General features: G+C 40.3%; 1 protein-coding gene across 8 annotated transcripts in view; it reads right to left on the bottom strand.

Annotated features, from left to right (window-relative positions):
* Positions 1-13,519, bottom strand: part of kirrel3b (kirre like nephrin family adhesion molecule 3b) — a 165,094-nt gene that overhangs the window by 58,617 nt on the left and 92,958 nt on the right. For all 8 annotated transcript variants that reach the window (XM_042222547.1, XM_042222548.1, XM_042222549.1 and 5 more), the window contains exons 3-4: positions 9,896-10,045; positions 4,912-5,061 (exon numbers count right to left, since the gene is read on the bottom strand). In XM_042222547.1, the coding sequence (XP_042078481.1) occupies positions 4,912-5,061; positions 9,896-10,045 (300 nt within the window). The remainder of the gene's footprint in view (positions 1-4,911; positions 5,062-9,895; positions 10,046-13,519) is intronic.

Genomic DNA, 13,519 nt, shown 5'->3' with positions numbered 1-13,519 from the left:
TAGATAAGTTTTTCAGCCGAAGACCTTAATCAAACAACAGTGATTCCACTTCCTTTCATTCCACCGGTCCCCAACCAAAGGTAGAAAGATTAGAGCAAAGGTCTGGAGAGGTGCCAACTAGCTGCAAGGGATATAATTAGCCTCAGGGGTCTTTTTTGGACCTGAAACCCTCCATTCTCTTCCTTCATGACTAATTCACAAGACCTTGATTCTCCTTTGGCATCTGAGAGTAAGCCTGCAAGCCATGCAAACTCTTAAGCGCACTATCCATTTAGTTGCCAAAGCTTTTCGATGAAGGGACTTCATTACCGTTTATAAATGTTGATGTAGTCAGTCTTTTTTAACTTCCTAACTCTTCCTTACTCTTCCCCATTTAATTATTGGCTGAAATGAATAAGAGTGAAGTAAAGGCTTTCGCTCCGTTTTCTAGTGAGTGGGCGGGTTGTTTACATGTGTATTTTTTACAAGGCCAAACTCAGTGAAAAGAAAAGAGAAAAAAGACAGAAAACTTGAAACATGCAACTTTATTCTTTAGCAGCATGAATATTCGTGTTCTGTGTTTCCAAAGATATCAAAGTTAAGTGTTGAGAAGTTACTCTGACATGGCACATGGATGTATATGGGTTGAAACTGAATTATAAAAGATGGAGAGGAGAGCTTTAGATTTATTCTGCTGTCAATTTGGAAATGGAAGACTTTGTGTGCATGTGTGCACTGGTGGGTGTGAGGATGCATTTAAGCATAATGCATATATGCCTATGTGCCGTATTTGTGTCTGTGTGCGCGCATATAGGCATGTGTGTGGCCGTAGCTGCCTTCCAAGTTGATAGACACACTCTGTCACCGCTGGCAAGTAATTGACAGCTAGGAGTTTGCAGTGACACAGGCCTTGCATATATTTCCTCCATTACCTTGTGTGTAGATCAGCCTGGAGTTCTCCCTGGCAGCGCATTGTGGAGTCATTGAGCTTGGCAGGGGATTAAACAAACACCTACCATTCAGGCTCATGGGGAGGTATGATAAACTCTCTTGCTCTCAATAAATCAAATACGAATAAAGGTGTTCCCTTTCTCGTAGCTTATTAGCTAAGATAATACAGTTCACCCAAATGCTGCACTTCCTTGCTGCCGTGTGATGCTTACGGTTGAAATTTCAGGGTTAGCAAATAGTGCTTTATTGCTTTAATTTACTTGGAATACCAAGATTCGACCACATGGAGTACAGTGGGGGGTGAAATAAAACTGAAAGTAAAAAAATATTTGCATCCACTGCTTATGGCAACTGTGTGCTCCCATATGAGCATCCTTTCACTGAAGGCAGCTTTTACCTAGAAAATTTCCAAGGCCACTAAGGCTAAACAAAGTGGTGTTTAGAATCATATTAAAGAAATAAGACATAATCATAAAGAAAAGCTGGCAGCGCAAGAATATTAAAAGTAATGAATTTTTTTTTAAAAAGAAAAAAGAGAAAAAAAATGGTAAATTAAAAACAAATACAAATTAATAAAGATTATAAAGGAAGAGAAGGAAGAAATGATAAAACATTATAAAAGACACCAAACAAATAACTCAAAGTGGAAGCAAAGAGAAAGCCAGCGTATAAAAATATGTCTTTAGAGGGATTTAAAAGGCGATAAAGAGCTCGCCAATCTGATCTCCTCGCTGAGGTTGTTCCAAAGAGTGGATGCCCTGATAGAAAAGGCTCAGTCATCCTTGATCCTCAGCCGAGATTGTGGGATGGCCAGCGCAGCCTTGGCTGAGAACCTCAGGTTACGACCGGGCGCACACAGTGTCAGAAGATCTGAGACATACTTTGGTGTGAGCCCAGAGCTGGCCTTGAAAAACATTATTAAAATCTTAAGATCAGTTAATATTAATAGGTAACCAATAAAACTATTTATTTATTTATTTATTTTAGTTTTGTGTCTGACTGCTGGACAAGCTTATTGATGTTGATTCAGACATGTATAAAAATGTATTATAGCTTAATTGTAATATTAGCATGTATAACTGCCTCTAGATTTCATTTGGTTACAATTTGATTGTAGAGCAACAACCTTTTTCAAACACAGGGAAGAAAGGGAAGTTTAGACATGGGTCCCAGCCTTGTGTGAACATAAAGTGATTTGGCTGAAATTTGTCAGAGATTATTTTTTATACATTCAACTTATAGCATTGTATTTATATAATGAATAATTATTAGTAATTAAGATATTATCATTATTATTTTTGAATAAGTCAGTGATCATTTTAACATATGGTGCCACTAAAAAAAGAAATAAAATATAAAACACAACTTCCCAAAAAAAAAACAAAAATCCAAGAAAAACCAAAACACCCAAAACATCTTTACTTTGTCTCTGTAAACACAAATCCACAGAGCTAGAGAGTCGGTCTTTAAAAGCCTGCTTGTGGAAAAAATGATGAGGGGAAAAAAACTTTTAGCCTTGAGTAGCATGCTATCCCTGGCTCACTTGGTTCTCCGTCGCTGAACGTCTGCCTGAACCATGCACACAGTGAAAATACTGCCCAAAACAGCACAACCATAAAACACAGCAAAATCTGTTTTTTTTTTTCTTTTTGTTTTGTTTTATTTAAACAACTGAAAAATTGCCAAACAGCAGATGGAGCTCCTCTATTGGTCACAAGTTATTTTGGAGCATTTTTACTTCTTTCCAGTTGTTGAGTGCAGCAGAGCCCATGCCAGATGTTAACAAGCCAGCTAGCTAGCATTACCCAGCATGGTCTTCAGTGGTGCCATTTTTACAAATAGGGATTTATTAGTTTTTGGACTAATTTATGCCTCAACCGAATACTGTGTTCCAGTAATGTGTTGAAAAGAGCCGTGGATTACTAATTGTTCCAAAAAGATGATTGAGCATGCATCAAAACATTACTAATTGTTATTATATATTAATGAGTGAGTGATTAAAACTGTGACTGAGTTAATATAGACCTTTTTCTCCATACTCTAGACCAGGGGTCTCAAACTTAAATGAGCTGTGGGCCACTGCTGGCACTGTCATCTCATTGGAGGCCCTCTTTAGTGTTCAAGTAGTACCAAAAAAACAAACAAACAAACAAACAAACAAGAAAACACCCACAAATATTTCTGAAAATGTAGTGTTTTGTTTGTGTTTTTACATTTCAATTATTGTTTAACAACACAAAACTACAAACGTGAACGCAATTTTTTTACTCACTCTTAACTGAAGCCTTTCATTGAACTACCAAATAAACAAGTTGTTACTCTCTTTCTGGCCGGACACGTGGCAGCACCTCTGCTATCATTTTGTTCGTATTTAACAAAATAAAAATGCAGACATAAGTGTACACATTAGCTAACTAACACAACCAATCCCTCAACATGTTTGCACTCTCTGCTCATATTAAATCATTTGTTGCTTTTTAAAGAACTTATTTTAACACTGCACTCGACAACAAACACGTCTACCCTAACAAAAAAGTAACATCAAGGGCCAAATCGCATTATATTTCTTCACGTCAATATACGGCCCGCACTAGTTGTGATGTGGGCCGCAAGTCGCCCCCGGGCCACGAGTTTGAGATCCCTGCTCTAGACTGTAGAACCTTTCAGTGGGAGGCCAGTGTTATGATTCAATAAAGTTGCTTGAAAAGCCAAAGTGGAAGTTTAATGTAGGAGAATCATGCATTAAAATGGGTTTTGCGTCCAGCAATAACATCTTGAATTGCCTGTCGGGCTTTTTTTCTTTTTCCCCTAATGTCCCCTGAGTGTGAGGTCTGATTGCAAAGTTTCTAAGAAAATCTCGATGTTAGAGCATCTGAACTTTCAAAGATGTGAGCATGCACCCTAAAAAGGAAAGCAGTAGATGATGGGAAAAGTGCAGTCACACCAGACATTTTAAACTCTGAAGAAGTATCCATAATTATTCACTTATATCCATTTGCAGGGAGGGGGCTTGTGCTGCCAGAGAAACATTATGCTGCAATTTGTCTCCCCCTCTCTCATTTTCTCTTTCTGTTTTCTCCCCTACAAAATCGTTAGCTTCACTTTTCATTAGGCTGGATCAATATGGCGGATGAGTTGCTAGTGGTGAGGAGCGGGCGTCAGACATCCCACAAATTCCCCACTCTTTTCACTCATTCCTTCCTTCACTCTCTTGCTCTGCCACCGACTTGAGTTATCTATTCAGCACTCACCTACTGAGGAAGGTTAAGGGAAGAACGCTTGAAAGACCCAGGTAAGAGACGTGAGCCAGAGGTTGGACTAGAGCTACCTAATAAGGCAGAAATGAAAACACTGAATGATAACCCAATAAAGTTTAATTAAGAGCCTGTCACCTCTCAAGCTTATGGTAATAATGGAAATGAAGGCTGCATGCTGAGGAAGGAAATTAAAGTGGAAATAAGGTTCTGTAAAAGTTTCGTCATATTGACACCGTCTGCCAAATGGGAAAAAGTTATCACGGATTCCTGATTCCCTTTCAAAAGCTTAAATAAAGGATCTTTTCTGTTCAAGATTTGCAACATCATTTTTTATCATGTTTTGGAAAACATCACATGAAACATCAGTTTTGAGTTGTTGCTGGAAAGTGGGAAGAAAAAAAAACCTAAAACCTTTTTAAGCATTGAATTTGTTAGTGTTGCTTTGAGCTCTGGTGGTGCTTCTATCCAGTGCTCAAGAATACTGGGATTTAATACATGTATACTGTTATTACACTATTGTATGAAATAATTGGAACAAAGGTGTTTACTTTGTTCTACACATTTCCCTAAGTTAAGAACTGATAGTTGACAGATTTAAAAGAGAGAAGCCAGTGCTTTTTTTTTGCTTTTTTTCCACAAGCCATTTGCAATCCGGTGATTGGAGCCTGCTGGCACTGGTACAGTGGGTTTGTTTGGAGTTGCCGTGTGCTCAGTGTTGACTTACCCAGAACAGTGAGGCGGGCAGGACGGGACCTCATGGCAGCCTGAACTGCCTGGCACTCAAACACTGCATCATCCGTCAGTTCAACACGCTGGATTCGCAAATGATGCTCCCCTGAACCATGGTCGCCAATCACTGTGTAACGAGGGTAGCCTGCAGTGCAAACACATTTGTCCATTTGAAAATGAAAATACTGTGCACTCGCCAAAAGCAAGATGATAAAATGATTATTTTTTTAAAGCTTTTAATAACAAAATCATTTTGTAAAAAAAAAGGAAGAAAAAAGAAAATACTGCTTCGTTACCTTTCACAGTTCAGCCATTTACATATTAACTTTAACTGAGCTGCAAAAGCATGTAATTTAGATAACAGAGAAACTGATTTTACAATGACTTTATAGGTGAACATAGCTTGAATGTTAATTTGTTACTTTACTCACAATGCATTTTCATACATGTCCATGTTTTTACAGCACTCCTGCCAATTTTAAGGAGTAGCTGTAGCATTCAGGATAATGATTTGTTTTCTTTTTTTTTTTACTTCAACTATAAACAGGAATTAGTTTGACTTGTTCCAGCAAAGCTTTCTGAAATGATTTACAGCTTAATAAGTGAAGAATGGAGAACAACATCCAAGAGACATGGACATTTTGCACAAGTCAAGAGAGATGGTTTCAAAGAAATCGCCCTCAACTATTATCGAAATGTGCACTGCGAGTTTTTAGCGGCATGCGTCCCTCGATGGGGTTAGATGAGCAAGAAGAAGAATGAGTTTAACTGGGCGGCTCTGTGGGGTATTCCGCATGCTTTTGGATTTGCTCGTTTCCTAAGATAGATTCTCTTTTTTTTCATGCTCCATATTTTTAATTACTGTGGATACAGTGCTTGGAAAACACGGGGAATGTGTGTTTATACAAATTAAACTCCCACAAATGCGAGTAACTTCCAGCTGAGAACTGCTTTTTCCTCCAGCGCTTATAGAAATATCATTGATGAACCTTGAGGAGTGAATTGGAGAGTTTTACAGGGGAACAAGGGCACTTCAAACATTGTGTATTGCAACAGGAAACTTCACACTTTCTGCTCACATACTCAGAATTTTTGTTCCCAAAAAAAATAAGTTTTGGTTTCTTACCAAAAGATTTTTGGGAACAAAATATGGATTTTCCGATAACAACCACCTTATAAGTTAAGTTCACTTCAGCGATCCCTCAGAATCACTATAAAGGGTTTGCTCTCTGATTATATGTTTTACTAACCACAGGGAACATAACAGACTGGGCAGCCTTATAACAGCTTTTAAGTCCTTGAATTTGTCTAGTGCAAAAGCCCATCGTATGCTCAAAGTCCAATTACTGATGGTTGCTTCATTGAATCCAGTAGCCTTTAATAGAGCATGAAGTGGGCCTCATTATATGCTGGTGGGGTGAGTTACAGCCGATTAAACTACTCTCTGCATTTCATCTTCCAACATGTAGCTTTTAATCTTGTGGGCCTATACACTGGGAAGAACAAAGGACAAAAAAATGCCCAAGTATAAGCAGTACAACCAGGCAGAGGACACAGGAGAAGTTTAAAGACGTGGCACGCTAACCAAGATGACCAAAATGCCACCAGCTACTGTTCTGAGGGAATACTTAGAATGCAGTTGATAAATGTCTTTTTTCTTTCAGTTTCATATGGAGGAATGGCAGTAAAAAAAATGCTGTACATACAGTTAACACAGGCCCAATCACAAGTAAAAGCTCCCGTGAATAGTATTAATAACCACTGCCTGAAAAGGCGCTTTCTACTTTTCCACACTCAGGAAAAAAATTGTAAAAAAAACAGAAGCTTAAATGAAAGGATGCACCATTATGTTCACAAGGTCACCCAGAGACCCATTTTGCTTCAGTTTTATGTTCACTGATGAGATTCAAAGCAATAGTGCCATTTTGGATCACAAGGGTAATGATCATTGCGCAAATCTGAATTATGTGACCTTGAGTTGACTGCAGACTACACAGCCGAGCCTTAACTGCACCCGGGAAACAAGATGCACTTCACAACTTCGCTTTGCTGGTCTTAATTGTGGCAAGGTACGAGGCATGCAAATTTCTGTTACGCAAACAGATGATCTTGCCAATTACCTCATCTGTGCCTCTGGCAAACTAAGAATAATTTCGCTATGTGAGGACATGGCTCCGTTCCAGTTTCATCTCCGTGCATCAGCCGAATCCGAAAGGAATACAATTTGCATTTGCCGTGGATAGTAAATGACAAGAATGTGTCTAATTTCCAAACAGTATAAACATGCTGAAATGTGTTTTTGTCATCTCATAAGCACCTTGATCATGTATTTTGCCAATGTGACTGAAGTTATACTGACACACATGAAGACTGATCACCTCGGCACATGTGACGCGGGTCATTGATCTTAGATCTCGGGGAATTTCAAAGACACCGCGCGTTACCCAAAGCAAACAATGTAAAATAGGCCCATTAAGGAGTAATGAATCCATCAGAGGGGAATGGATTTGTCTTCGGGCTGAATCAATGGTGACCATGCGCGTGCGTGTCTGCGTGTAACTATACAGAGACTTGAGGCGTGGCCTAGTGATTTATGGCGTTTACCTAGAGCACATTTCACACAGTGTAAGCACTGGGGGATAGAGAAAGGTTTTGCTGCATCTGTGAACAGATGACCGGAGTGTTCAATTTGATCTCATGAGAGGCAGGAGTAGCACCTGCTCGCATCTAAAGGTCTGCCATCAGTCTCTTCTCAAGAAAGCGTCCTCCTGGAGTATATCCACAAGTGCATGGCAAAACGTATATAAACACTTCCCCGTCCATCTCGCTCTGCGTGCACACCGGGAGAATTCACTTATAGCCGCTCTGCCCATTGTCGCCGTCAAATTGTGCAGCAGTTACATATTCATGGCATTGACTGGCGTGTGGAGCTGCTGTGGGGCTACTTCACTTTTCTTTAATTAGAGTGGAAAAGCATGGCACAAAAGGGAATGAAGAGGAAATTCAGGGACAGATAGGAATCATTGGCTTTTGTGCTATGATTTCTCGCACTGAATGGTGAAAGAGTTCTCTCAGTTTAATCACTGCTCCTGTGAATGGAAACAGGTCCCAGGCGGAGCACGCTGCCAACGCAGCTTCTTTCTATGAATACCCAAGCAGACCTATATTATTGAAATGCTCCATGCAACATTTGATTCGTCGCACTTTTTATGTATACAGCTGCCAATTTCCTTTCTTTGTGTACATCTTGCAATGATGCACCATCACTCGTTTACTTCTGCATGCGTTACTTGTTTAGGTAGGCAGGAGCAGCAAAAAAAAAAGAAAAAGAATAAAAAAGGGACAGCTGTGGAGTACTTTATTTTGAAAAAGTGTCATCTGCTTCAATAGGAGGCACTCAGCTCCTGTCCGTATCGCTGGGTTGATTTCAGCAACCTTTCCTCCCCCGACAGGAATCTATTCCTCCTTTATATGAAACTGTGCACATTTTTAAACTCTCAAACTCTACACATCAGGCCTGATCATTCACCCAAACAACAGGAAGAAGAGAGCTGATGGAGAAGGTCAGAGTTTCTACATCCTGCCCGTGGCTGGGAAATTATTTACAGATGCGTTGTTAAAGAGTGATCTGCTGCAGTTCTCCTCGGTGTGACGACCCGACGTTCTCTCTTTCCTCTTTTCTCCACCTTACTCCGACTTTGCCCATTCTTGAAATGAGATTTCATCTTGATCGTCTTGTCTTGTTAAATCAATAAAATAGAAGAGGATAAACATCTCTGCTCCACTCTGACCCTAAATAAAATTGTGCTCCCTCTTACTCCCTCTCTCTTCCATTCTATCTCCAGCAATCATAAGTACTTTCCCTGTCTGCCTCCTTTTCCTCCAAAGAAGACTGTGGGACTATTGTTTACAGCTACCTCTCAGCCTCCCCTGTGCCTGATAAGGACCTGAAGAGAGAATAAGATGGCTTTACTGGGGCTCTGTCAGCCACTGAGGTTTAATTACAAACCACGCTGGTGACAGGAAAAGGCCTTTAAAGAGCGTTTGCTAAAGGTCAGAGGGTAGAGGACCTCAAATCTGTAGAGCAATACATATTTAATCGCCGGTGATCACGAGAGGCATTTGTGTTTTGAAAATGGCCACAGTTGGATATTGTGACACTGTGCCGCGAATCGCAATTAACTCAGATTTCTCAGTGGTCACAGAGCAGACGTGCACGAGGTAAATTAGACAGCTCTAAAATAAAGACTGTGCCCTTAAAGAGTAATGCATCCGCTGCGTACGGAGCCCTGCGTAAACATTCAAATGAATGTTTCGGGAGAATTTTATGAACCTTTCAATAAATAATGCAACAGCGACATGGTGTTGCAGGGTTTTCTTATCCAGCAGCTTTTGCGCTTCAAAAGGTTGTTCAGGTTTATTAAAAGGAGCGATGCGTTTCCTTGAAATTCATCAAGGTCGCCAGCACACAAAGCTTTGATTGGTTTGACAACAGGCTACTAAGTGACAGTGCAGTAGTCACTTTTGCACTAAATTAAACAATTAAGACAATTATGCACGAGGTGCAGTGTAATTAGAGGACACCAGGTACTCTTCAAAAAGCCATTTAGAAGCCTGAAGCACCAACAAAGACCAGGGCAACAACTCATTTCGTGCTGCAGTTGGTTTGAAACTATGAAAGATTCAACTTTGCATGTAACAGAGTGACATAAATGAGTTCTTTTTGCTCGTTCATGTTGAGTGATACAATTAGTGCACTTGCAATTCTAGATTGATGAAACACACTATTAGGGGCCCTGCTTTATCTCTCTGTGGATTCATGTATTTGGCAAAGGGTAACTTGTTGACACGTGTGGACTTGAGATGACAAAAAGCAGCCATTTGAATATGACAGTTATATTAGAGGGTATAATTAATAGATGAAACAGAGGGCAACACAGAAATCCAGGGTAACATGCTCAAGGGAGGTAGATGCTTACCAGAGAGGTCTCTGCCCACACCCAGCGCCAAGCCGTTTTTGATCCACAGGACGACGCCGTGATAGCCGGGGATACTGCACGGTAATGTCACAGGTTGGCCTGCCACCACCACCAGGTCCTGTGGCTGCTGGGAAAACATGGCCACTGTCCCTTAAAAAGCAAAAGAAAGAAAGGCAAAAAAGAAAGGGGATGGGTTAACCGTAAGCAGATTAAATCACTGCGCTATTTTTAATGTAAGCTAGTAAAGTGAAGAGGGCAAGAAAATGTTTACATCAAAAAAAAAGAAGGAAAGAGATGTTTTTATAAGCACCTGCTTTCAGCGCGCAAAATACCGAGTGAAGAGAGAGGAAGGCGTGCGGAATCACGTTGAAAGAAGCCTAAAGGGTGATATACAAATGTGGCACATCCTTTCAGTATTCATGATACTGAGGCAAGATACCGCGCATGCATCAGAGGTGTCAGTGCAGCAACAGGACTGAAGCACAGGCTAAGAGACAGCCGTCACAGTTCGGCTTGGTTCATTTATGAAGGATGTCACCGTACAGATGGGCTGGGCCCGTACACACCACAGCAGATAACACAATCTTGTCTGCCAACACAGGCTCTAGTGGCATATATTAACTGAAGCTCACACCCATGTAGTCCAACTGTGTGCGACTACTATTAGATGCACTCCTCTACTGCACATTCAAGCGGAAAGTAGTGAGTAGTGAACTCCATTAGAGGCAGAGTGTGTTAATGGGGAGGCTGTTGTGTGTGTGTGTATGTCGCACGGGGGTAGAAAGGGGGGGTCAGAATGGAGGGTACAAAGTGGTACTGATGTGTAGTTCAAAACACTGGCAGGCTGCCGATCAACTTAAGCCTACACACACTGACACACATTCATACAGACGCCCTCAGACTGTTTTGGGAGCACAAACCGCAGCAAAGGTTTGAAAAGTGTTACTTGCTCTCTCGCTTTACTCAGTTTTGTTCACAGCGCTGTCTTATTTTCAGACTTCTGAGTTCAATTGTTTGGATTTGATTTTTCTAGCCCTTTTCTCCATTAGTGTCCTGGTTTTCGAATGTGCTGGCAAAAAGCCGGCATATTTTACAGATTGCTGCTTTTTGGGGGGTTTTAACGCCGAAAGGGGCTCACGCACACTCACACATGGACATGTTAGTCACATACAAATAAAAAAAGCTGACAGAAGAGTAGCATGTAGTCAATTACAATGATAAACAGAGCAAAGACTGTGTGAGACGTTAAAGAGCGTTTTCATCTCGCATCTCTGCATCGCGCTGCTTTCTTATGCTCGCTTTTATATTCAAAAAGAATTATTTATCCTTCAAGATTTCAAACCACAAACAAAGGGAGGACTGCTGTCGTACAAGAAACAGATTTTGAATTCAACTGAGGAATCCTGCAATCTTTCTTTTCACTTTAGAGCTGAATTTCTATGATGGATAACTCGTTGAAATTGTACTTTTTCATATTCATTCTTGCTCTCGCCTATGTACCCTGTCAAGGAATACACAATGCAGTACAGGGTTGCCTTTCGATATCCATCTATCACTAGCGCCATAACCGGAAAAGAAATGAAAATAATAATTAATGTATTCTTTCTCAAAACACGGAATGGGTTTTTCATCATCTTTCGACTCAACATTTTCTCTCTGGATCACGAGGCCCTTTGAAAAAAGCATGTAAGCCATGTGAGCCATGTGAGCCATATACATTGCCCTTCAGATCAAGACATCTTCATTCAGCCTTTGCTGTGTTTCCATGTGTGGAACTTATCTTAGTGTTATTTTGCTACCCATTGAACACACAGATGAAGGACTCTAACATATAGACCACAACTGAACAGATCTACTGTCTTGTTCAGAAAAACCCATTGTTAACAAAGGACATCACTGAATCTGATGAGCTATGGCATTACTGTTAAACCGACAAACTCAAGTCAATCAGTTTACCTTTGGAAGGCTGGAAGCACACATAAAGTCACGCTTTCTACACGTCCCGTATAATCACTCTTGTCTCACATCTGTGGATGTAAGAATGTGGATTAAATTTAAATCTAAGGACTAGTTTTCCTAGAACTGCTACATGCAAACATCTGTATCTGAAAACAGTCTCTTTAAAGGTGTCATCAAAGGTGTGACTGCGCACCTCTCTCCCACACATGAGGTATGTATGATATGCCACCCATTACCGGTAGATTTACTTGAAGTTGTGTCTTCACTGAAGCACACCACACATTTTGAGTGTTAACATCAGCTGTAGCGGGAAATATGCTCACTGTACTAGTGTGTTGCTTAATTGGGAAAATTTCCACAAACAGAATGCGTTGTTAAATGTGCTCCTGTGGCTGTTTGATAGAGTCTGCCTCCCGGCATCACATTTTAACACACTGTGTAATCCATTCATTTAGAATATGTGGGTATGTCAAAGATCTATGCAGACAGACTTCAGGAGGACTCCCACCATGAGTCTGTAATCAAATGTCTCTGCCGGTGTTGTAAAAGTCATAACCCAGAAAACTGAAAATCATCTTGCATATTGGAGAAACCTCCATAGTTGAATTTTAACTTCTCAGTTAGGCAACAAATTTGTCTTCTAACAGAAATGTTTCCAGGTGACACAAATAAGTTATGGCCCAGCCGGTGACTTTTGAAGTTGCTAACCACTCATCAGTGGTGTTGAAAAATGAGTTCTAAGTCCAGACATTCCCTAAAACATTACAAAGGGACATTTAGAAACTTAGAATATCCAGAAACTTTCCCAGGGGACACATTCACAGTGTGTTTCTGCATTTAATATTTGTCTGTTTGCCTCTGTGTATTTGAAGATTGATTAAAAATAATAATTAATGAGTTCTGTCTTAAAAAACGGAATAGGTTCTTCATCATCTTTCAACTCAACATTTTCTCTCTGGATCACGAGGCCCTTTATAAAAAGCATGCACGCTGTGAGACTTTATCAGTTGATTAAAACTGTTTCTTAAACTATCGAGCACTGAGCACCTTCGGTCACTGTGATTGGACGAGTTCTTGTGTACTCACCTTGAGCACTCAAAGTACAACATGTCTCTACTGCACACACATTAGTTCTATCTAACATTCGGACACATTCACACCCTGATGAAGGTTCAGTATCTTGTCCGAGGATACTTTGACATGCAGACTGGAGCAGCCAGGGAACGAAACACCAACCTTCTGTTTAGTAGCCTTCTGAACCATAGCCATGACATAACCTGACCCAAGAGTGACAGAAAGTTCATTTGAATTTCATTTAATGTAATTTAAGTTAAAAACTTAAATTCATTTCAAAAGCAAATGTCTGACATAAAACAAATTGGAGCACTAGGATAACATCACTGTGCATACCCAGTACATTAAAAAGTGTCAACCAGGGCTCATCTGTGTCGAGTTAAGCTGGAAGTGTCATGTGTTGCATGACAATGTAAAGACCGTTCAAAAGGACAATGCTGCAAACATGCATACTATCTAGCAGTCTGGGCCTAACACATGACGTAGCACATGCACCACTTTTGGATCTTGGTCTTAACTTAAAATGAATCTACAACACTTTGACATTGGAATACTAAATTGCTAAAATAACCCTTAACCTGAATGTGATTA

Source organism: Haplochromis burtoni, unplaced genomic scaffold (genome assembly GCF_018398535.1).
Source record: "Haplochromis burtoni strain Fernald_Lab_line unplaced genomic scaffold, NCSU_Asbu1 Contig_88, whole genome shotgun sequence".
NCBI classification, from domain to species: Eukaryota; Metazoa; Chordata; class Actinopteri; order Cichliformes; family Cichlidae; genus Haplochromis; species Haplochromis burtoni.
The sequence above is the reverse complement of the archived record's forward strand: the minus strand, read 5'-3'. Positions and strand labels throughout refer to the sequence as shown.